The 25,238-nt window shown below is 46.0% G+C and overlaps 1 protein-coding gene across 1 annotated transcript in view; it reads right to left on the bottom strand.

Annotated features, from left to right (window-relative positions):
• Positions 1–25,238, bottom strand: part of VASH2 (vasohibin 2) — an 86,707-nt gene that overhangs the window by 26,331 nt on the left and 35,138 nt on the right. The window contains exons 5-6 of the mRNA XM_019516440.1: positions 16,572–16,646; positions 2,286–2,667 (exon numbers count right to left, since the gene is read on the bottom strand). Coding sequence (XP_019371985.1) covers positions 2,286–2,667; positions 16,572–16,646 — 457 coding nt within the window. The remainder of the gene's footprint in view (positions 1–2,285; positions 2,668–16,571; positions 16,647–25,238) is intronic.

Raw genomic sequence — 25,238 nt, 5'->3', positions numbered from 1 at the left:
CTGCAGCCCTGTATTGCTCTGACCTCTATCCACGCACTTCTGTCACAGCATCGGCAGTTTTGAAGCAATTACAATTAGAGAATGGATCCTGCCAGCCTTATCAGGCAAGGAGTCCCATTGACTGCACGGTGAGATCCACATTTGTTCCACTGGGACTCTTTGTGGAAGTAAAGCAAGCAGGGTTGGATTCTTGAGTATCTCTTAAAAGAAATCAGGTGTAATGTCTTATAACACTTCCCCCTTTTATCACCTGGGGAGGGAGGGATATTTTAATTGAATAAAGGCAACATTGCACCAATTGGCTGGCTTCTCCATGCCATGGGAGGCCACTGCAAACTAATACCCCCTTGACCCGTTTAGGCAGGAATACAAGCTTTGCTGCAGCAGTTCTACCAAAGGGCAGGGATGCTTCCCAAGCCTGCACTGCAAACTCCCAAATCAATTCTGGCCAAACTATAAAGACACCACGTAGCTGCACAATCCAGTGATGGACCAAATTAATAACTGGTGTAGCTCTAATGAAGTCGCTCGAGTGTCAGAAAAAACTGATGTCATCAAACAAATGCTCGGGAAGGTAAGGTCTCCATTTCCATTGCTGTCTATGATTCATATATAGGCTATGCATAATTCACTGGCGTTAACTTTAGATGACCAATCTGGGTGAGGGACATGCTGAAGGGAAGAAGCCATGATGGGGTCTACAACCCCTCAGACCCTCCTCCCATTGCCAAGACAGTGGCAAGGGATGGCAGAGGCATTCAGCAGCTGCAACAAATGCACTAGGAAGTCTCCATATAAGGCAGAATTGCTACCCATTTTCCATGGTTCTAGCCAAAGCAGTGGCACTTATCTAAATGACAGATGCAAATTTTTTAGCACCATTTCACATGTAAGAAGCACTCACCCTCTTATTCAAATGATTCATTCTTCACAGGAGAAGAGGAGGAAAAAATACCTTGGAATTGCTTTCCAAAATAACTTGCACGTAATGCTCCATACCTCTCAGGAAAGAGATGCAGCCCTGAACTTTATGAGTGCACCTGCTTTACTCTAATTGCCAACAGATGGTTGGAAAGACATCAAAACCCATTTCTCCGCAACTGAAACCAGCTCTTCACCCACAGCTGTCTGGGAGGCACACTCAGGATCTCCAATGACATTCTCCAATTGAAATGCTCACCCCTTTGGCAACTGCAAACCTTTGTCTGCGAGTGTTTCTCTGTGCTCTTCAATCTGACTAGACTGCTGGCTCTTCTCAGCTGGCTAAGGATGATGCACTAATAATGTTGATAGAGGAAAGCTAATCTGTTTCTGATACAGCTGCTACCAGGGAAAGGCAAGACTCCAGTGAAAACCCAAAACTACATGCAGTGAAGGGGAAAAGCTGTGTCTAATAAATGACAGGGCAGAACTCATTCACCTGATACCTTAGAGACAGCATGAGTGCTTTAAGTACAACTCCTCTACAGACTTAATTTCATGTCTCTAATTGAATAAAGGCAACACTACACCAGTTTGCAGTGGCTTCCCATGGCATGGAGAAGCCAGCCAATTAATACCCCCTTGACCTAATTAGGCAGGAATACAATAACTCAGGAACTTCTCCCAACTCTTTCATGACAAGACCCACCCCAGGACAACACTGTTTTTTCCCTCTGCAGCTGAGAATGATCTGGGAGGCTGTTGCTGGTGTTTCTGGTAGCACAGAGGGAATAGGAAACAATCCTAAATTCTTTGCTGGGAAGTCACCGGGGATACAAAGAGTTGGCACAGCTGGTTCCTACGCCTGCTTCTCCACTGCAAAGGAAGTGGCAGGGCTAGATTATGATGCCTGGGCTACGCACAACTGCCAAAGACTACTTGGGGACCACTGTCAGTTGGTGCATATTACAGCAGCTTCGTGGTTGTTCTATTGTGCCCTGGGGGGCAGGGCAGAAGATCAGCAAGCCAGCCATGAGAAGATCTACAGCACAAATATTTTCTAAGCTGAAGTGGAGGAAACCCTAAAAACAGAGTTATAGAAAGCAGCATTTGAAGGCACAGTACAGGTTAAACACCAAGACACACACACACACACACACACACACACACACACACACACACACACACACAGAAGTTGGACAGACACACCAATAACCCCCACACATGCCTACAATTATAATTCCTTTCATACTGGTTTTACTCTAGGGAAAGTGTTGATATCACCAGATTGACATCAGCCAATCAAGATCAGACAGCTCCCCCTCAAACCCATTTACAGAAGTGCCACATTCACATGCACCTACCTTCATTCTCATATCCCTGGCATATTTCTCCAGCTCCTTCCTGACATCTGTCCGCATCATTTTTGATACGTTGAGGACCAGCTGCTTCCACTCAATGGGTTGAAAGCTGTGTGGCTCATGCGGGACATATAATCCGACTTTTACTTTCTTGACTGAGTGTAAATACTTTTTATAGGAGTCTTCAAATTCAAAGATGAGATCGCTCAGAGTTCGGTAGGTCAAAGCTTTGTCCATCAGATCTGATCTTCTGCTCATGCCCAGTGAGCCATACCGGCCATTGCAGTAAATCCCGAGCACCACATGATGAAAATAGTTCCCTGAGAAGTGGGTTTTAAAGCTGATTGGGAATCGTTCCACAGAAGGCTGCCCGTTGGTTAAGTATCTTTGCACGTGCTATGTCAAGGCAACACTGAACAAAGGTTGTGAAATGAACAAGCAGAGGTGTAACAATAAGACCACTAACAACTTCTACCCAAAGGGATGACAGAGCTTTAGAAACATTAATTCACCTCCAAAATACCCCTGGCCAGGGCAGGGCTGGTCTACATTAGGGAACTGCTGCCACCACAGCTTTGCTCCAGAGCAGTATTAACACAGCCCTCTAGTAAAGGCATAGCGAATGGCACAAGAAGGGTTTTTTCTACCAGCTTTGTTCCATCACTTAAACCAGCAGAGCTGCATCCAGATGAGGGGTTTTGCTCACATCACATGGGCATGTGGATCTTTTCAGATCCATGGCTGACATAACTGTGAGCAATACTCTGCAAGATAGATCAAACCTTGGTGTTATTATATCCATTTTACTGATTAGAAAATAAAACAGAGAACATTGTCAATTGCCCTGGATCATGCTGGAAAGGTCCTGACTCCCAGTGCCCCAGTACTCCTACAGTGCTAACAAACTAAGCAACAGGAAAATAAAGAGACTGATCTTGGGGATGGTGTTTTATTTAACACCAGTGCAAAATTCCTCAGCTCTGCACTCTCAGTACAGGACAAAGTCTTTTCCATGCTCTATTCTGAAGGTGAATGTTGCTCAGGATCTTAATATTAGGCTTTCAATGTTTCTACACCCTTTTTAGACACTACAGAAATACCAATCCATAGCTCTGGTCTTTGACAACTGAGTTCTAGTCTTCTCTACAGGAGTTTGCACTCCTCCAATTTATAAACTCACCCTTGTTCTGTCAACCAGTGGCATCAAGAGCTTTTAATGATCAAGTAGGGAATTATTTCCTCCAGGCACTGGCACAGAGATAATAGTTTCATAGTTTCTAGGGTCGGAAAGGACCTGAGCAGATCAAGTCCGACCCCCTGCCATGGCAGGAAAGAGTACTGGGGTCAAACAACCCCGGGGAGGTGATAAGGCAGAAGTAACCATGTTAAAACCAGAATGTGTTACAGAAGTGCTAGTCAGCTATTCCAAATGCAGCTTCAGATGTCTCCAGAAGCAAGACATGGTAACAGTGTAATATGCAATCCTACATGAAAACTGAAGTTATCTAGCTCACTTCCTCACTCCATGGCTGGGATCACTTCCTGAGGATCATTTTTTGGAGTGACTCCCTTCAGAACAGCAATCGTGTTGACTGACTCCAGGGCCAGCTAAATCCAACCATCCTTTGCCATCAAGGGGGAAGTGCCATGAGGCAGGGTCTTGAAGGAGGAACATGGAATATCCTGACATCTGTGTGCCAGCAAATCTAAAACAAACACAGACTTGGGAAGGACAGCAAGATCAGGTCTTGAGTTCTACATTGCAGGTTAATCAACACAACCTGGTGATGCCCAGCCCTTGCCTCAACATACCCAAGCCTCTCCCAAGGATTCCACTAAACCCTCTGAGCACTGGTTTCCTTTTCCTTCTGGCCATTATAGATTCAGCAGCTGAGGTTTCTCGCGCTGTTTTGTGTCTTCTCTAGCCACACCAACAGTTGATACCTAATGCCTGCCCTATTCCCTGTGTGCCTGGAATACCAGCTTCCAGCTGCCATGCCAAAGACTGCATCTGGGACCTTCAGCTACTTGGTTTAACTAGAGCTGTAAGCTGGTACAACTCACCTTTTCTGCCTGTGAGCACAGAGAGAGAGAGAGAGACTTGTAACAAAAAAATGCCAACTGGCTCTGTGTGCAATGGGCACAGACAGGCTTAGCAGCGTAACAGTCTGAGCAAGGGAGACACAGGGACTAGGAGGAAGTGCAGAAGACATGCTCTAGGCCAGTGTTCCTCAACCTATGGGTCATGACCAAAAGTTGGTAGCAAGAATATATGAAAGGGTTGTGAACAAACCTTAAAAATGGATTCTCCTTTAACGGAGAAAAACATGGGAAACCATGGCTTTTCCCTTACAGAGTTCCAGCCTGCAAGGGGCTGCTTGGGGTCCCCCATGCCCCACACACAACCCACCCTGCCCCACACACCCACCCCATGCTCCACATACTGGGGGGTGGGAGCTTGGGGGCAGTGGGTTGGGAGTGAGGGGCACTGGGTCGGGACTGGCCACTGATGTTTACAAATGAGTCCTGGTACAAAAAAGATTGAGAACCCCTGCTCTAGGCCTTCTCTAGCACAGGTAGGGGACATGGCTTTGGAAAAGGGAACAGCGAGGGCCCCACTGACCACCTGCTGTTAGAAAAGTCCTGAGCAGCTGCAGAAGTAGCCATGGAAGACCCTTAAAGAATGGCTCAAAGCTATATGGGGTGATGGGGAGACAGGCCAAGCACAGATCAGCCTGGTGTTCCTCTGTGTTCTTTCTTCATCCGTGTTTGTGTTCTTTGTGTACCGGCATGCTGTCAGGGGATTTTGTTTGCCGCGGCTGCTGGTGTTGGAGCATGCAATGTATTTCTCTGGAAACCTGCACGTTACACAAAAAACTGACCACAAGGCTCGGTTCAGTGGCAAGAGCTCACCCAGGTTTATTATCTACACAGAACCTACTTCCTAGCACGCCTGTCCAAAGGGTTACAAGATGGTAGCCCAGCATGCTGATGGTAAGGAACAGACATAACTCACAATTGCTTGTGCTCCTTAAGCCTAATGCAAGATTGAAAGATTTCCAGGCTTTCTCTTACACGTGAAGTAAGCAGTTCTGTTTACATCTGGCATTTACATTACAAACATCAACACCTTTGCACCCAATTACCCTAATCCTGAGACTTTTGTTATCCTCAGGTGCATTTTAGGCTTTTTGGCACCAGCCTTATTGATTAATCCTAACAATCAACACTGTTGGACCATCAAGATTACTTTCACAAGGACCCTGGTGGTTTGGAGTCATTCTTTGGTGACACCTGCTCTGGTTAATGTTCTTGGCAAAACATCAATATTTTTAGATATGTATCAATATAATATAAGCATCAATCAGTGCTTATATTACTCCTTACTCTGGTGAGGCCTCCACAGCCTAAGATCCAGAGGGATCTTTGTACTGTAGCCTCTCAGCACCCCAAATGCAGCTCAGGATCTGAACCAGGATCCTATCTGTTAAGATAGGACCAAGGGGATGACCCAGCAAGGAAAGTGCTACATATGCAATTACTGATCCTGAGCTCTTTAGCATCCCTCCTCCAGCCTTCACTGCCAACAAAGAAATTCTTTAACTCAAACAAGAGACATTACACAGCTGAAATGGCATGGGATGCTACTCTGAAAACTGCTGTCTGCCTGGAGCCTGCTATCCTCCTCCCTTTCTGCATACCAGGAGTGCCTGACAGCTACTTGGAAACTGGAAAGCACAAAAGACTTTTTACCAACACAATAAAGAAAAGACTTGGGGCTGGATGATGATCTCACTTAACCATGCCAGTATAACACCAATGAAATCACTGGCATTTCTCCTGAGCGACACAACTATAAACTCAGAATCAGGCACCTACTTTCTGAGTACACTCATACATTTACTGAAACATTGCCTCCTGACGCAGTTTCACTCAGCTGGCATTGGATGGTTTTCCCTTTGTGAGACCACTGCTTTTTCCAACTCTTCTGCTCTCAGTATAAGAATAGCTTCCAATCCCAAAATACACTGGAAAGCCAGCAGGTTCTTCTGGATCCAGAAGACTTAAGTCAATACCCCAAATGTCAAATCATTTGTGCAATGATATCCAGCACCTCACTACAATGGGTAAGCTCCTCTGCCCAATGAGACCACAGACTCGTGTAGTTACCCTTGGGTCAGAAAGCAAGAAGAGCCATCTTACAGGTGCCAAAAGCTCCCCAGTTCTATACGCCAAAGCCTTGGTACAGCCTTGGTGCCAGTGCAAACCCAGTCACCCCACTAAAATCAACAGAGAAAGACCAAATTATCCAGAATACAGCCCCTTCAAGAAGCGGAAGGAGCCGCTTGAGAAAGGAAAACAATGAAATGAAATGAAATGCTTAACATCCAAGCAAAGAATCTTATAAAGAGAAAACACATTCAAAGGAAAAGAAACAAACAGCACAAGATTTTCTGGCCTACAACCTCAGTGCACTAATAGAATCGTCTCATCAGTTAATCTGCACTTCCTGCCATATGGAAGGAAAAGCAAATGGGCTAACTTAGAACCTGTAAGCAGCTCAGTCGCAACACATGGTACAACAGGATAAGCCATGGCTGCATAAGTATCCCTTCATCCATCTGCTGCCTCCAGACTACATTAAACATAAATGCTGAACAGGGAACAGAAGGGACAATTCTGATCTTAGCTCTACCAGGGTAAATCAGCTGTAGCTCTATTGTACACTGCAGACTTGATTGTGATTCTGCTTACACTAGTCCAAATCAGGATTAAGCCCACTGAAGTCAGCAGAATTACCTTGAAGTCAGGGCCAATGCAGTCAGACCACATGAGAATCAGACCCACATTCACTCACATTAAAATGTCACCTAATTCATTTAAACAATAGGTCATAGATGGAATATTCTGTCTATAGTAATACCAAGTTACTGTAATTTTGTCCCCTGGGTATAGTCTTACAAAGGCCTATTGTATTTATTATTCTATGTAACTGCCTAGGCCAATGCTTTCTGCTAGCACCTATTAGGCTGTCAAGTATCACAACGATTGTTCCCTTCATTGTAAGAGGATTTCAACTCTGTTTCACTGAGCAGCCCTCTATTAAGTCCACACAAAGCCTCCACGACCACCTGCCCATACACACACTCTTCTGCCATAAAGTCTTGGAGAAGATGCAATTTAATCTCATTAAACTCTATGTAGGGGTAAAAAAAAACCTTTTGAGGAAGGAAATGGCTTTACTTATCATCAAATATCACAGCAACACCTGCTGTGGAAATTAACCTGGAGGTACATGATGCATCTCCTGGCTAATGAGAATCTCCACCAGGGATGAAATGCACAGCAGACTGGTTAGAAAGGCAACTCAGATCTTTTTCCCTCTCCCTGGGTCATAAATCAGTTCCCCTCCTTTTCCTTATTGCAAAGTACAACTGTACTGGAACAAACAGTAAGAAGACACATCAGTATAGCTTTTTGTAATCAACTTTTGAACGAAGTATATACCTACTTACCTGCAGGCCAGGGAATCCAAGGTAAACTTCTGTGCTACTACGCAGGACTAATAATGTTGATACAGGAAATTTAACCTGTTTCTGATATAGCTGCTCCAGACTAGAACTGGTGAAGACAGAAGTGGCTCTAAAACAACTTCGTACTCTTCAGTTACGGGACTAGTGTTGGAGCCAAAGTAGCTCCCGATGTAGATTAAAGTAGGCTCCTCAGCCTTGTCCGTGAGCTATACAACGGAATGGAAATCCCTCTAGCATGCGACCATGCTGAGCTCCAGCATTCCTTGTCCTGTGCTAACACCAGTGCTGTAACTAGGAGTAGGCAGGCAGGGCACCAGTCCTGGGAGCTGACTTAGAGGGGGCACAAGGTTGTCAGCCACTGTTGCTGATGGGTTGGCTGTTGCCACTATCCTGAATACAAAAACTGCTTGTTATGCCTCTGTCTAACCCAGGGATCATGAGAGAGGGGCCCAGGGCTGGAATCTGCATCTTTGTTAGCCCTATGCAGATGCACTTCCATTCCTACCTGTAAATCTGACTCGTTGGGCTTTTCATTTCTGATTCCCTGATTCTAGTGCTGAAAGGGACTGAACCAGGGCAACTGTTCAACAAACCATAGCCATGCTTTTTAATGTTTTACTATGGGAATTAAAGCAAAATATTTCACCCTGCCATATGATAGCATATGTATAGCAGCTGACTAACAAGATTGCAAATGATCTGAGAGAACTGTTTTATATGCTATCCTCCCACTGAAATACCCTGAGAGGCTGGCCAGATTGGGCTGACAAAAGGGCTTGTAATTTTAAAATACATCACTATTCATACTTCAGTTTTCCTTGGTTTAAGGGTTGCACACTTACTAGGGGTGAGCCCAAACCTATCTTCCTGAACTGGACTACTTTGATCCTTGGAGAAGCTGAGATCTAGACCCAGAGGCACAGTCTGTCACTTGCATTTCTCTCTGAAATAGATCAGAAAACAAGAAGCTCTGGGGCCTACCTGATCTTCCTCACATGTTGGTCTAAATGAGGAGCAGCACCACTGAGGTCAATGCACAAATCCAGAATTGGGCCCAGAATCTCTTTGCTCTGGGCCAGTGTCTGTTTGCATTGGCACTGGTAGTTTTTTGAAAGCAACTCACTGATGTTGCAGGGTGTCCCTTTCATGCTCCAAACCAAGGAGTACTCAACCCCGGACCAGAAGCCAGATTAGAACCATGGAGCCATACCATCTAGTCCACAGGGCTCCCCACAGTTCTGACACTTACGTGGCAGGGGAACGCTGCCACGCTCCTGCTGCCAAATTTCCAGACAGATAAGGAGCTCCACAATCCAGAGAGCACACTTGATTGGCACACAGAGATGGTCCGAGCCTGATCCAGGCACATGGGGGCTGGCTGGAGGTGGTGTACAGCCTGATCCTTCATCATAGGGCTAAGCAGAGGCATCGCAAGGCCCCAATCCAGCACCAAGGGATCCAGATAGGCAGTGTGGGGCCCTGACCTGGTGGCATGGGGCTGAGGGAAGTGGCAGAGAGCCTGAGTCCAGCAGCATGGGGCCCAGGGAGGTGGTGCAGAGCCCCAACACATCAGCACAGGCCCCCTCTCTCATGACCCAGAGCCCTTACCTTGCAGTGCCAGCTGGATAAAGGGAGGCAGCTCAGGGCCAGATCTTGGCAAGCGAAGCCTGATCCAGCCTACAGATCAGCCCTGCACCATGCATCCAGCTTGGATTATCCTGTCAACTAAACAGACAAGATATTCCACTGACAGCTTGTTCATGTCTTTTTAAAGATAAGGTCTTCCCCAAGGTGCCTGATTTCAGCTAACTGTAAATCAGGTATCTGAGGGTCACACACCTGTTTTCACACCTTGTTAGGGTGGCTGGCACATGCTCATGTAAAAGTCTAATTGGATCTGATCCCAATAATCATGCTTCCTACCATGCCACACATGCATGGCAGGACCCAGGATAGCGGGATCAGGGATCAGACCCCAGTGGCACCAGGCTGCCCCAATGTGGTCCCAAGGCTGGGACCAACAATCAGATGACTGTAGGCACATTACTTATATGCGCAGTCAACAGGGTAATCATGTCTTAATTGTAATCTCTGCCAGGGAGCTAGGTGAAACAGATTTGAGCCACTCATTTTTATCAGCACTCCCACAAACCACTGACCCAATAATTCACAACTGACTCAACAACAGCTTCAAAGTCAGACCCTGTGCTTTCCACAATGGTTCTCTCTCATCACTACAAAAGTCCCTGGACAAATAGTGCTATATTTTCTCACATACAACATGCCTCAAAATATAATATTCACCTTGGTTTTGAAAGTCATAATGAGGAAAAAAAGATCTTTCCTTTTAGTATGTAACTGAGTTGCAGCAGCTACGGATGAGAGCCTACTCACTGTTCTGCTCCCTGTAGTCATGTGCAGATTTTATTTTCACTTCTGCCCACCAGCAGAAACTGTCCTTATATAATTATTGCACATAATACCCACTGCAGTTTCCAGCAGCTGGTTCTCACTGTATGTGAAAAAATATGGCACTTTCCCTCCAACGGAGATAAATTCTCTAAGATTAAAATGAAATATGCAAACAGAGGTTCTGGTCAGGAGAGAGACTATAAACCAATCAGTGCATTTACTCTCCAGCAGTTACTTCTAGATCAACTTTTCCTCTGCTTATTAATCTGAGAAGAATTTTTGAAGTGCCAATAATGTGTGCTGTTAAAGTCAAGCTGTATCTCTGGACTCTGTATATTAAAAATGTTGTTTCTGGAATGGTAGTTTCTGAAATGGGTGCTTCCAGCTGGCAGTATTGCTGTGAGAGCAGCTGGGTTTCCATGGCTAAATGAGCTCAATTTACTGCCCAAAAGCAAGTTTTTGTGGCATCCAACAATATAAAGCACACAGGACTGGGCATACATGCAAGGAGACAAGTTCTGAGCACTTTTCCAGTTTGTACATGAGCCAAACTTCTATTAAATTTAGGCCTGCTCTACACTACAGGCATTGCTATGCCAGCAAAACTGTGGTCCAGTTATACTGGCAGAAGAAGGTTTCTGTAATATCACCTGGGGTGTAACTATGTTGGTTGAAAAACTCCTTTTACCAAATTATACCATATCTCTATTGGAGGGTTGTCACAATAGTTGTGTGACCATAACTATTGTGGCAGCACCTCTGTCATGTAAACCAGACTCCAGATGGGAGTTTAAAGACATGTAACCAGAGCCGGCCTTAGGGAAAACGGTGCCCCGGGTGAACTTGTATTTTGGCACTCTTTCTTTGAGTTTAAGTATGTAGTAGTATTCGCACAGGTTTCAGAGATAAAGCCCCAGGGATGCTGCTGGGTTGGATTGAGAGACTTGCTTCCCCACGACTCCTGCTGCGCAGCAGCAAGGCGGATGGAGTGCAGGCACCACCCTGCCCATCTGTGCCCAGCCCAGCTCTTCCTGTGCCGTGGCTGAAGGCAGTGGGAGGCAGAGCGGGGCAGGCTGGGCTGGGCATCACTCCCCCTGCCTGGGGCTGGGATTGGCTGGGACAAGATGGGGGGAGAGTGCTGCTGTGAGCACAGGCTGCTCACAGGCGCGTGTGCAAATGGCACCTCCCTGACCACAGCACCCTAGACAGTTGCCCATGTCACCCACCCATAAGGCCAACCCTGATTGTAAGAACTGCTCCCCTGCCCATCTAGGAAGAAAGGAAAAACCCATAGACCTGGCAGACCAGGGGAAGCACAAGAGTGCCTGGACTGTAGGGGCATTTACAGGAGTTTAGATTCAGAACTGCAGGAGATGACTGCACTTCTTGGCACTGCTTTTTCACACGGCTGGGCTTCAGTGCTGACAGGGCCTGTCAGCCAAAACTTAAACCCCTTCCCCTTACGAAATATATTTTTTCCCCAAAACAAGAGGCAGCCGCACAGCCAGCAAGGATGAAGACGTGCCAGGAGGCCTCCAACTTAGCTCAGCTGGCTCCTGTGTGGGCCAAATCACACCATTTACCAAGGGAATGGTCCTCCATGAGGAGACAGTTGCCTGGGTTTTGGTTTCCTATTGTCAGCATTCATCCGGGACTATAAAATTTAAGGGGAGAAGAGCAGAAAGAACAGGAGGAGGTTTTATTTAGGCTGACAAGAGTGAAACCGCTAACTTTGAACACAGAGGAAAATAAACCTCACTCTTGACAAGTTTACCACATAAGGTTGAAGACTTCAGCAGGAACAGATAAACGATTTTCAAATCCATCATGAAACTGCTATGCAAGACTGAAGGACTCAAAGGGCCAGATGCAACTAATCAGAGAGGTTCCAAACCACTTACTATGGATTCAGCTCTCAGGTTCCTTAGAAGAAATCCAAGGATGCTTAGATCTTGGGTTTTGGTCTAGCTCATTATTATGGAAGCAGACAGCTATAAAAGCCACATCTGGACCTGATCTGCTCCAAGTGTTTGTATATAGAGTTCTGGCTCATCTCTTCCTTCTCTACTGATAACAGCTGTGCACTTCAGCTATGGCTCCCACAGAATACAGGCAGAGATTAAAATAGAGGAGAGGGAGAAAAGGGGCCAGCCTCTCCTCACAAGGCTTTTTAAGTGTTGTCCTTCAGGACAGAGCTGAGGCTAAAGATTCCTTAGGAGATTTTGGGCTGGAAAGATGACCATGATAAAAATTCCTCTTACTTACTTTCACAGCATTTATCATAATCTGCCAGGTGACCATCATCTGCTCCTAGCTACTGAAAAGAAATCTCCCAATAACATTCCTATTAATAAATGGGGCTGTAGACAAGCTTGCCAATATTAGAAATGACACACTCCTTGAGTCATAACATACCAGCTACCCTGTAGCAATGAAGTAGCTTTCTTACAGGCACTCAGTGATAATCAAAGGCCTACCCCGTTCAGGCTAGTAAATCCCTTGCTGTACAGTGGGTAGGAATCTTAGGTATCCAGGACTGCAGCAGTAACAAACATCTTGCAAACACCTAGGGCACTTGTACACGTAACACCGTTAACATGTACACATGATGAAAATGTCACTTGTATGGCTCAGGATCAGCCCCTCGCCACTTCAGCCTTCAGCAGGTGTCTGCTGAAGGCAGAAGTGGTGCGGGGCCCAATCCTTGTTTTCTTTTTGGTGGACCCTGCCCACCTCTCCTGCGGGCAGGGTGTGAGCTGCTAGTGGGCCAAGCAGCTCCTGAGCTGCAGAAGGCCCTGGTCCTTCCTTCTGCAGTGGTGGCACCCCCCAGGACTGCCCAGGTGGGCTGCTAGCAGGCTGCATGTTGCACCAGCTCAGGGTTGGGGAAGAGTTGAATTGGACTGGGTGCTGCATCTGAGCAGTGCATTGGAGCACACTCAGTTAATTACCGTGCTTCAACAACCTCCTGCATCTTGTGCAGGGGTGGGCAAAATACGGCCCACCAGGCTATTCTATCTGGCCCATGGGAACCCTAAAAAATTTAGAAAATTTCTATTTATTTGCTCCTGGCTGCCTGTTAAAAATGACAGGGGCAGTAGGACCCAGGGAGAGCCAGCAGGAGCCAGCAACAAGGCCAGCCCAGCCCCGCATAACCCCCCACACCCTACATATCCACACACAAAAAAAATTTTTTTTTAAAAATCAAATTAATGAATGTTCTAGATGTTCAATTTTTAGAATATAATTTGGTATTTTTCTGGTTCCAAGATGGCAAAACCCCTTGCTGAAAGGAGTATTTCCAGGGCCAAGGGGAGGGACCTCTGGTCATAATATGGGGACCAGAGGGTGATGCACCCATCAAGGGGCAGGGCTACCAATGCAGCCCTTGACATCTTGCCAAAACTCAGTAAGTGGCCCTCTGCCTGAAATAATTGCCCACCCCATGTCTTGTATATCAGCATCCCCACACTTAAAAATAGCAATGGGGGCACTTGAACTAAAGCTCATCAAACAAGCTTTAGTTCAAGTGCTCCTGCTGTCATTTTTAAGCACAGGAATGCTAATACACAAGGCGCAGCAGCACTTTAATTAGAGCGGCTCTCAGAGAGCCGCTCTAATTAAAGCGCTGCCCACCCTCCATCCCTGGAGCACATGTAAAAGTGCCCAAGGTGACCATATGTCCCATTTTAGCCAAAACTGTCCTAGATTTCAGAGGCTGGCCCCAGGCACTTGTTGGGAATTATAATGGGCATCCTGGAAATGCAGGGATGTGGGGCACAGTCTGGTCAGGAGTTGAAGCAATGAGGAGCACCTTGCAGGTTGGCAAGAAGGCACTGCTCCTTGCCTAGCATGCAGCCTTGCCCCTGCCAACTCACAAAATTTCAGGCAGGGAGGGACAGTGTCCCAGATTTCCCAGATGATGTCCTGGATTTCTGGGATTTCCATACGGTCAGCCTGCATAAACTGCACAAGGCACCAGGAAAAAAATCTTAGGAGAAATACTCCCGGATCAGTGAAGGGGCTGTATCAGCTGATAGGTACATTAGACAGATGCACAGACCAGGAGATCTCTTCACAGCTCTATTCTCTAGGAATCCCATATTCACAAATGTATGCAAATGTGTGCTAACAGCTACTTTCTCTGCATATGCTGGCACCAGTGATTCTTCACTGAAGTTATTACCACATACAAGCACTTTGAGATGCATCTAGCATGAAACAAATTATGTAAAACCTAATTCTACACAAAAAAAAAGATTACAGAAGTGATTTAAAAAAAAGTCACTTAGTAAAGCTAATGGCGTGAGCCAGCAAGCAGCATGTTTAAAATGACAGCTCACTAATCTGCTCTGAGCTAAGAAGTCTCTGGTTGAGGACTTGCACAGAGGGCTGCTATGCTGGTCTATGCCCTTTCTGGTATCCAAGCAACAGTGAAGCTTGTCAGCACACAGAAGTTATTATAACCAGTATCTTATTTCCACAGACAGAGAAGTGAACTGGAGGGCAACACAAAAAATTCAGGGATGCGTAGTTCAGACGCATTTGAAAACATCATCTTGACATTCAGAGGAGGGGGGAAAAAGCAGTGTCTCTTCTCTTATCCACTAACAGCCTGACCTTGGAAACAAACAGAGAGGCCCACACTTGTTGCTGTCTGCTTAGAGAGGTTGATGCTGGGGGCAAAAATCCAAAATCAGGAGACATCAGGGGCCTGGTCCAAAGCCCACTATAGTCCACAGAAATACCCGCACTGACTAATGGATTTTGAATCAGATCCCACATGCCTGTCACAGATAAACCTCCCGCACACTATATCATCTCTCTCTTCTTTTTTGGTGCACTTCAGGGAAGCATTTTTAAGGAGCCAGAATAGTATTAAATCCGATTCTCCGTTTGTTCTACCCACCAGAATATGAGATACTGTGAGAAGAACAGAACTTTGTGTTTTTTTGTCCCATAAATGGATAACTGAAATAAAATCCCCTGCTTGCAGCCCAGCTAAAAGGCTGTTTATGTTCAAGAGCAGAGAATCCATCCAGAGGGAGATGACAAAACTCTGCAGACCTGATCCTGTACTATCAGTACTCCGCTCAAGGTAGCAGAGACATGGCAGTGTAAATAAGCTGACATAAATAAAATCAGAATTAGGCCCAATCCCTCCTTTCCTATCTTGATTTTCTGTTTAGATCCTTTTATCCAAGCACAAGTGTATTATAGCTTTGAAAGATTGCATGGGTGCCCAGATCCACTCTCCCAACAGTTGCAATCACACTGTTTTTTGCTGGCTCAACAGGCAAAGGCAGATTCTTTTCAGACAAAGTATCTGGATCTCAAAAGAAATCATTGCAAGTGAGGATTGTATTTTAAAGATTTGAGGCCAAATTCTCTTCTCAGTTTCCAGGGGGCTGTCTGCATGTAACTGGGAGGACAGCCTGGCTCTCACTTGCAGAGCTAGCCAGCTGGAGTATTAGTGCCTTTTTTTATTTTTTTTTAGTGGGGATGGCTGATAGCAAGGGGAAGGTTTGGTTACTCATCCTTCCCAAGCCCATTCAATCATGTTCCTTGAGAAAACAAAAGATCTTACCTCACCTTTTTACACTGAGGGCCCTCAATACTCTGCCACGCACTTTCCATGCAATGACGATGGGCCAGGCAAATGCAGATGGAAGGTGGCAGCTCACAGAGTCCTCCCTTGCTTGTACTGTTACAGTAACTTGGGATAAATCAGGATGACTTGCTGGTGGCAAAACAAGAGTACTAGGAAGAGACCCTCAGCAGAATATCTTTGGGCTATTGGGGTTTGAAAAAGAACCAGAACATCACTTTAAGGTAATTTAAATGCATCAGTATAGTACGTACACACCAAGTTCTGCACACAGTGCAACTGCAGCTCAAAAGAGGCAAAAGATACCAAGACTCAGCTACTACAGTAATGGACAAACATGAAAGAAACCTCAATAGAGCAGAACTGAATTTCCAACTCTTAACAGGCTCACATGTAACAATTCACCCAGGGTAGCTGTGGGATGGAGCAGTAGCAGAACCAGTTTTTTATCTAGGCTTTCAGGTGGTGTAAGTCACCCTAGTAGTCAGTGGAGATGACTGTGCTGATTTATACCAGCTGAAGGTCCTTTATCACACAAAGCAAGTAGGCAGATATTCAAATCCTTGTTGAGAAGGTGATCTGATTCAACGATTTATTGATCAATACCAGATGTGTTGCAAACCCCTTCAACTCACCTTCAGCTGGCACTGGCAAGTTGCATCCATGAAGTGCACACATAGTCAGTAGGGTTTTTTAAGAGCCTATCTCCAAGGGAACAACCTGCACAGTAAAGGATACATCCCCAGGATAACTGCTTCAAGGCATTTGATAGGTAATGATTCCCTGGTCATTTCTTTCGCTGTCTCCATTAACCTAAAATAGAAACAAAGATATCTTCAGCCCTTTTGGTCAAAGCAGGCAACAAGAATTAAAGGATATCTTCTTACTTGACTAAGGACCAAACCCCTCTTGCGTCTTACTCGTTCATACATTAAGAGTAGGCCTGATTTCCCCCTAACCACCTAGTATAATCCAACTGATTCATTTAGAGATAGAACTGATTTATAGCAATGTGGGACACAAAACAAGGCTTTGTTTCAGGGAGCTGGGACAGGATTGCAGCCAATGTCTTAGAGAAACCAGCTGTCTCGAAGCATTACCTCCCAGATAATGTTTCCTTACTGGGGACCAAATCCAGATCTTCTTCCATATGTTCATTCGTACCATCCACCAGTTGGAACCAATGAGACTACTCAGGGAGAAAGGCAGTCTTCAATGTGAGGAATTACACTCCAATTCTACCACTGGGAACTCAGCTCACTGGGAAGGACTTTTATGCTATCTGCTTACACTGTATATAGAGCTCCTAGGCATTCCCATAACAGAAACACACTGATAACATGCATTATTTTTCTACAGCGCCAAAAATATGCACGGCATTTTGACTGGAAGCCAACTTAGTTTTTGCTTAGTATGAACAAGGCAACAATTCTGCTTTGCTGGTATGTTTTCAACATAGATGTTAGACAGAGTCAGCCACCACAGGAGAACCAAAGTTCAAGAGCTGCTTTCCAGCACAGTCACAACCATGAAGATTAAAAATCTCCTCCTGTGGTCTTCAGCTCACAGGGCGTGCCCAGATGAGCATGCATGTGCAGTTTGCAGTCCTTCAAAGCTGTCTGAGGCACCATAAACCGCATGCGGCGCACGCGCAAGCATTTGCCACATTGTTAATTTGCAGCGTGGTGCCAAAATTTGACATTAGGAGATCCCCATGTCAAAAAAAGCCATGGGAAAAAAAGCAGTGTGGCGCACGCAGCAGCAGCATATGCCACCAGTACCTGAGCCTGGCCATCCAGAGCCGTGCTCTGGCTGCTGGCCAGGCTCTGTGAGGTCAGATCAGTGCTGCCACTGCCCCAGAAGGCCCCCAGAGCACGATTTATTGATCAATACCAGATGTGTTGCAAACCCCTTCAACTCACCTTCAGCTGGCACTGGCAAGTTGCATCCATGAAGTGCATCCAGAGCCCTAGGTAAGGCTGCTGGAACCAGCACAAGTACTGGCCCCAGCCTCCCTTTCCCCACCCAGGACAAGCTGCTTTGCTCAAACCCACACGCGGGGGCATACGCAGTGGAAAAAAGCAGCAGCACAAATTTGTGCCGCTGCTATTTTTGCCGCAGCAACTGCACACCCCTGCCTGCACACCCATGGTGTTCATACCGTTTCCTATTTAGAAAGTGAGATTCCCACATAGAAATAGTAAAAGAATAACACAAAGATGCACCAAGCCTCGTGGTGACAAGATCAGGCACATATAACCCCTGACCACCACCACACACACTCAGCATGTGCATGGTTCAGTGGCTCAGAGCCTCTCCTGGCCAGGGAGCTGGGCGATTGGGACAGCCCTGCATCTCTCCCCCAAGCCCTCACAGTGCAGCCATGTGCAGGGAGCCCCAGTGGAGCTAGGCTGCTTGCCCTCCTATGCAGGTTCCCCATGCACTGCTTTTACCACCTCTGACTCCCTCTGTGCCAGCACTAGCCAATGAAACTCAAACTTCAAACATTTGTGACTAGAGACTTAGCCAGGAAGTATCCCTTACAACTAGAAATAATGGGATGAGCTATGGGATCCTCACACTCAAGTACTGAGATTTTCAAAACTGTCTAACAGGACTGGACACAATTTCCATGAGAAATTAATGGGAACTGGGCAACCCAATCCTTTTGCAACTCTGAAGACACCCTGGCAATATATATCTATTTCTCCATCTCCTCTTCACTAACCTGCTCCCCTTCTGGGGACTGCATGAGCACTGTTTAAGGGTGCACAGACACGTTGCAAAGCACTAGTTCTGCAAGAACCTGCAGTGGGAGTGCACAGCCTTCATTCCAAAGATAGCAGCTTTTTAAATGCCCCCAGCCCTCTGTTTAAATGAAGGTTAAGTGCTTGATATGTCTTCCTGTGATGGGGCGGATGGGATGGGTTTGCAGCACTTTTAAAGAGATAACCAGGGACAATCTGATCTCAGTGCAGCTAAGAAAGGGCTATTGTACTGGAGAACAGGCCCAATGCTATCATTCAGTAAGTTAGTTCTTTTTTGGATACCCTGGAAAGATGGAGAGAGAAATAGAGCATGGAAGGGGACAGGAAGAGATCCAGGAAAGAGATAAGAGAAAGAAGAAAGTTGTGCTCATTAGAAACTGAAAAGTTTAAATACACACACCCCATGAACAGGAGGGAAGTTGTATTTTGAAACTTTTTTTCTCTAATCCTAGCCCTTCCCCCAATCCACCCCACACCAGAGAGGCCAATGAAAATATTCATATGCCAAACCACCACACTCCTATTTCTGATATCTTACAGCTTAACCCATTTTAGAGCCTGTGTTCTAAGCAGGAATTCAGTAACAATGGCATCATGGGCTTCCTGTTAGTTGTGCTAATTAATCCATATCCAGTTTATGAGGGAAAAGATGAATTTTGAATGACAGTCCACCGATGGCCCACTGAATGCAAACTCCACCAACAAATGTGAAGGGTCAAGCTGGATTCTATTCAGCACACAGAGACTCTCCACCAGTAACGCAGATGGTACCGGGGCACTCAACAGTTCTGATGTTGGGGCAGAACACAATACGATTCGTCTGGCTCCACAGTACTAGTCAGAATAACCAACGGCTCCACAGTGTTAGCCAGAGAAACAAGGAAAGGAAGTCCTGTGGACTCCATGACTATTCACAGCAAAATCTAATGGAGAGAAGGTGCCATTCTTTCAGCACCAGCCCCATCCTGATGGGCCTCAAATATGCCCTACAACACTACTGAGCCAGGGCTTACATGCTTCTATAGGAAGAAACACAATAGCTTTGAATTCTGGGCATGAGTTGTAACAGAGACTCATCTCTTTTGTTCTGCCCTACATTAAGCAAATTTAGACAATACAGACACCCTATACAAGTGGTTGCCAACTGGGGCTTTGCGTACCCCTAGGGGTACTTAAAAAGGTCATGGGGTACACAGAACTGATGTGGCCAACAATGTGGCCGATAAATGCTGTATGCGTGCGCACAGCTAAAGCGCAGCACACAGGTAGCCAGGAGTGCAGCCCGGCAGCATGGAGAGCAGCCGGGTCCAGCTGGTAAGTCTGTTGTGAGGGAAGAGGGCAGACAGAGGCCCCAGCGGTGGGGGAGGGAGTGGGGCTGGGTCAGAGGTAGGGGCTGCCCAGCTGGGGTAGGGCACAGGACTGAGCTGTGCGCGGGGGGGTCAGCTCCCGCCATTGCACACATCTCAGAAGGGCATGGGGGGAACGTGTGCTCCTGAATCTGTGCGTGGGGTGAAGGCAGGCTGCCACTGCAGGCTGGAGCCAGGGCAGCACTGGGTTGTTTCTGGCAGGGGGGTTGTGCCAGGCTGTGCTGGGGGGGCGGTGGTGGCGCTGGGAGGGGGATTTCAGTCCTCCTCCCAGCTGCAGCCCCTACTGTAGCCCCCCTCCCAGCACTGCCACTGCCTGCCCCAGCACAGCACAGCACAGCACAGCCCCAGCCGGGAAGAGCCCAGTGCAGCCCCGGCCCAAGCCCACAGCAGCAGCCCGCCCCACCCCACGCACAGATCCGGGGGCACAGGCCCTGCCATGCCTTTGTGGGATGCGTGCAATGGTGGGAGCAGCCCCTCCCCCCCAGGCAAGCCACTCACGGCTCCTTCCCACGCTCCCCCTGGCTGTGTAATGCCTGCGTCTGCCCCAGCCCCACTCCCTCCCCCATGGCAGGGGCCTCAATCTGCCCCCCTCTGCCCCACCCCTTAAAAACAAGAAAAAAAAATATAAAGGGGTACATGAGCTGAAACTTTGAGACAGAAGGAGTACACTTGTTTAAAAAGGTTGAAAACCCCTGGCCTATGCCCATGACAGGGGGAGCCCCTATCACAATGCCCTGCCCATGAACACCAAATACCAAAAAAGTGCCTTGTCCCCACTGTTTGACACATGCCCAGGACATACCTACTGCCCCCCTTAGGCCTCCCAGGCATGGCTGCTGATGTGCTAAACAGCTCTCCAAAAGCAGCCACATCACTGCTTTAGCATTTGGCATACATGGAACAGAAGTGAGCAGGCGGGGTCTTCTTTCATGGTGCCACTCCCTAGCACAAGTGGAGGCATTATCAGATTATATATACGTGCCATTATAGTTTAGAAACAGATAGGAGTTGCATAGGAGTCAGACAAGATGATACACACATTATGAGCCCAGTGTCTCCACTGGCTACTGCACTGCATCCCTTATTGCTTACTTTTAAAATATTGCCTACTTTTAAAAATTCAGTCTCATCATTAATTCCAAATGCAAGGCAGCATGGGTCCAATATTAATGCTTCCGTAGCTGGGGAACCGTTGCAAATTAATTGATACAAATGAGCAGCCAAATTAGTAGAAACTGATCTGTCACAGCAATATTCATATTGTTTAAATACCAAGTTGTATTTAGTGTGTGCTCTGTTTACAATGTATGAACTCGTTTGTCTCAAATCATAGTTCTCCAAGACATGGAAAAGCCAGTAAGAGCTATTTAAATTCAATCTGTGGGGCAATCAATGGGCTTATTACACAATGAACTTGTGGTCTGCCTCTCACAGTCTTGGTCTTCTGCATTGGCATCAGAATCATGGAATTACAATAGTCTCTCACAGTAGAGGGCAGAATGGGATTTTAGAGCATTTCACTCTCACCAGTATGAAACTAAGCTAGGACACTAAGTACTAGTTACCATTAAATCACTGTTCAGTTATATATATGGAGTGAGTTAGCTACTTGGTCCAGTTCACACTGACACATTTCTAGATTAAATCACCACTGCTTGCAGTTTCATCAGTAAGGCCAGGGACCAATTAGCTAAAGTAAATGAACTATCTATGCTCCACTACAGATGGTTCCTCCAGCTCAGAGTTGTGACAAACTGCTGAGGTGCTGTGGTAGAACTTGCCCTGACATTGCCGAGGCCATCTCTGGTATATTGTATATATTTCAGGTCACCCACATTCAGGAAAGATAAATTCACATGGGAACAAGTATAAAGAAGGACTGGTAAGTTGATCCCAGGAAAGGAAAGTGTTATATATGAGCAGAGACTAGAAGAGGACCTGGCTTGCTTAGTTCAAAAAAACCAAGACAACAATCATCTCCTCTGTAAAGAGATAACGCATAAACACCCCCAAGGGAAAAGAACTATTTAAGCTAAAGGACAATGTTGGCACAAGAGCAAATAGGTATGAACTAGCCATGAACAAATTTAGGCAGGAAATTTTTATTTTTTTTTTATTTTTTTTTTTTCTTAGCACCAATGTAGTGAAGTTCTGGAACAGCTCTCCAGTAATAATGAGAGCAAAAAAAGGCAACCACTATAGAAGTTTTAAGATGGAGTTTTTAAGATGGATGGTTTTATAAAAGGGGTATATGATGTGGTTGCCTGCAATAGCAGGGGACCAGGCTCAAAGGTCTCTTCTAGTCCTATCTTCTTGTAGCTTCTGTCTTCAGAAATGTCACTCACATACAACTCATTCCTGTAGAGATAGGTTTCAGAATCCTTGTCAGTACTGCAAAAAATCCACTGGATGTTATTTTATTTTGGATTTGCAAAATGTTCTGGGGGGGAAAAAAGCTCATAATACAAATATTAAGATGTAACACCGTCCCATTCTCCCTGAGGCCAATGGGAATCTTTCTGTGACTTCTAACAGGATTTGAGTCAGGTCCTTAAAATTTACATTTGTTTTAACTCATCCTATTTGCCTTTCCTGTAATGATCCTTCATTAAATCCAAAAATTCCAGTTCAAAGGCATCTTCTGTAATAGAGTAAGAGGCACTTATTCTGCCCTCCCTCCTACCAAACAGCAGCATCCGATCCAATGGGAATTTTCCCACCAACTTCAATGTACTTGTCAGATCTACAGCCCTTGGTAGGAAAGGAAGGAGCCTTAGGATCGTCTGTACTTCATCCAGCTTCCCTCCTTACTGGAGTGCACAATCATAGTGGCCATGTCTACAGGAGATGCTGACTGCAGTTGTTACAGCACTGTCATTTAGTACTTGTATAAACAAGTGCTAAATGACTGTGCAGTAAGTAACTGCGCAGTAACCCGACTTAGTGTGCAGTAGCGCCAAACCCCTTTTTGTGACACCACCGTGCTGTAGCCTAATAATACTGTACAGTAGTGTCGCATCACAGTTTTTGCCATGCAACACTACTGCGCAGTAGTATTGGGCTACTGCACAGTCAGTGTCTCGTGTAGATGCAGCTAGTTTGACCCTACCTCCCAAACCTGAGAAGCAGATCTTCTCCATGCACCAAATACATGAACCCCCCCTCATCAGATTGCCCCACTTAGGAATCTTTTCCCTGCAGTTCTATATCACATAATGTGTCAATGGGCAAGTTTTCTACCTAAAATAAATGGTTTCATGTCTTTATGCCCTCACTTGGATTATCTCCTATTCCTGGTGTACAAAAAGGAAATTAACGGAGTTTTGGAGATTTCCTTTAAAGCAAAGGAAGCCCACCCTGGCTAAAATTAGTATGTCATTAGAGAGAAAGAAAGCAAGTAACTTTGAGTGAGAGACAAGAAGCAGATGTTCAAATATCCTTTCCAAGTTATTGTCTTTATACAATGCGCACCAAGTGTTCTTTACAACCCCCTTGGGGTTCTTTGAGAATAGGTGTGTTGAAAGAGTGTTTTCTCTTGTTTGGTTAATTAACTCTCATTTGTCTGCTTTTGTCACTCCTTTATTCATTCTTTAATCAATTACCTACTACCCTCTCAGGCACAGAATTTCTCAGTTCTAAGTTCTTTGCAGATCAGTCTCCGTGCTATGGTTTCTCCAGACCTTTAGGATCTGACTCAGCCATCTTGTCTGCATGTGAGTTTTCACTTTTTGTTTAACTCAAATAAAATGACCAATCACTGACTCTAGTTACAAGTCACCCTCAGCCATGTGTCTCAGGCCAGATATGTGTTACCTTGGGCTCAGACAGAAGAACAGCCCCACACTGTAATTTATAATGCTTTGCAGGAAGCAGTCTGAGTTACAATGTCTCCTGGGACCAAACAGAAGTTCACTGTTGGGTCCAGAGGAAATTCACTGTGGTTGGGGAATCCTGCTGCTGGAGATAAGCCAGTTTCCCCTAGCACCAACCCCTCCTTCCTCCCAGGCTGTCTCTGGTTTCAAAATTGGAGGGTGAAAAGGAGGTGGAGGACGTTCAGTTTGGGGGGGTTTTCAGCAGGTACTAGAAGGTGGGGTTGGTGGATTGGAACCCCACCATTTTGGGGGGCTCTATTCCACCCACCCCACCCTCCAGCGCCAGCTGAAAAAATCCCAGACTGAACCCCCTCTACTCCCTTTCCCCACTCCCATTCTGAAAACAGCTTCAAGGCTGGGACACAGACAGACACAAGTTCCTGAAGATGCTATGTTTTGAAACGTCTTCATCTGAACCTTCATGTGTGGGATTGGGCCCTTTTAAAGTGCTTTGCAGCCATGCACTTCTGTTTGGTCACACCTGTAGAGTGCTTTCAGGGGCCAGATTGGGTGAAAATTGTCATGTCTGTCTACACCTCTTGTTGTGGTTCATGTGAGTGTCATAGAACAGTGTTTTTCAACTGGTGGTGTACCACAAAGGCCTCCCTGGTATACCATGAGTATTTTGGCATAATGAAAAGAAAGTTCTCCAGCTGCGTAGCACTAAGGAGTAAGCCACGTCAGTGAGATATTCACAAAAGACTTGTGCATGTGTTGGCTGTGGGGGACAGAGAGAACCAGCTGAACAGAAGGAAATTCATCTACTGCACGTGTTGGCTGTGGGGGACGCACAGTTTGCAAGGCTCTGAACAGCTGCACCGCAGAATTGTGCTGTGGCGGCGAGCTACAATGAGCTCATAAGTATGGGGGTGGGAAATACCTTAACAGGTGTGTTGTGGAAAATTTTTATTAATGTAAGTGTGCCTTGTGCTCGAAAAGGTTGGGAAACACTGTCCTAGAACAACAGATTTTTTAAGTATCTCAACCTCCGTTTACAGTTGTATTAATTAAAGGCTATGACACAATCAAGTACTCAAAAGCAGTTATGTGATTTATTTTTAAAAGTAAAAGCCATATGTGGCCACTGACTTCTCCATAGAAAGGCTTCTTCTCTTCGCACACGGGACTAGATACACCAGGTTAAGAGCATGTTTATACCAATACAGCAGCATCCACACTAGGGGGTTGTACTATTGTGACTATCCAGTTCACGCATAGTTAAAGTGATGCAATTGTCTGGTATAGAAGAGTTTTGAGAATGGCCTGTGCTGCTGGCTAAGTGTAGAGGTACCCAAACTGGCTTTAACCAAGCTAATTCAGGCACCAGTAACAGTGCAGCCACAGCTCTGACACTAAAACTTGCCTGAGGTGTAGGATAAATATAAGCTCATGCTGAGC

The sequence above is a fragment of the Gavialis gangeticus genome, unplaced genomic scaffold (assembly GCF_001723915.1).
Source record: "Gavialis gangeticus isolate Ggan-Ray unplaced genomic scaffold, GavGan_comp1, whole genome shotgun sequence".
In the NCBI taxonomy this organism is placed as follows: Eukaryota; Metazoa; Chordata; order Crocodylia; family Gavialidae; genus Gavialis; species Gavialis gangeticus.
Note: the sequence above shows the minus strand (reverse complement) of the source record. Positions and strands in the feature narration are given on the sequence as shown.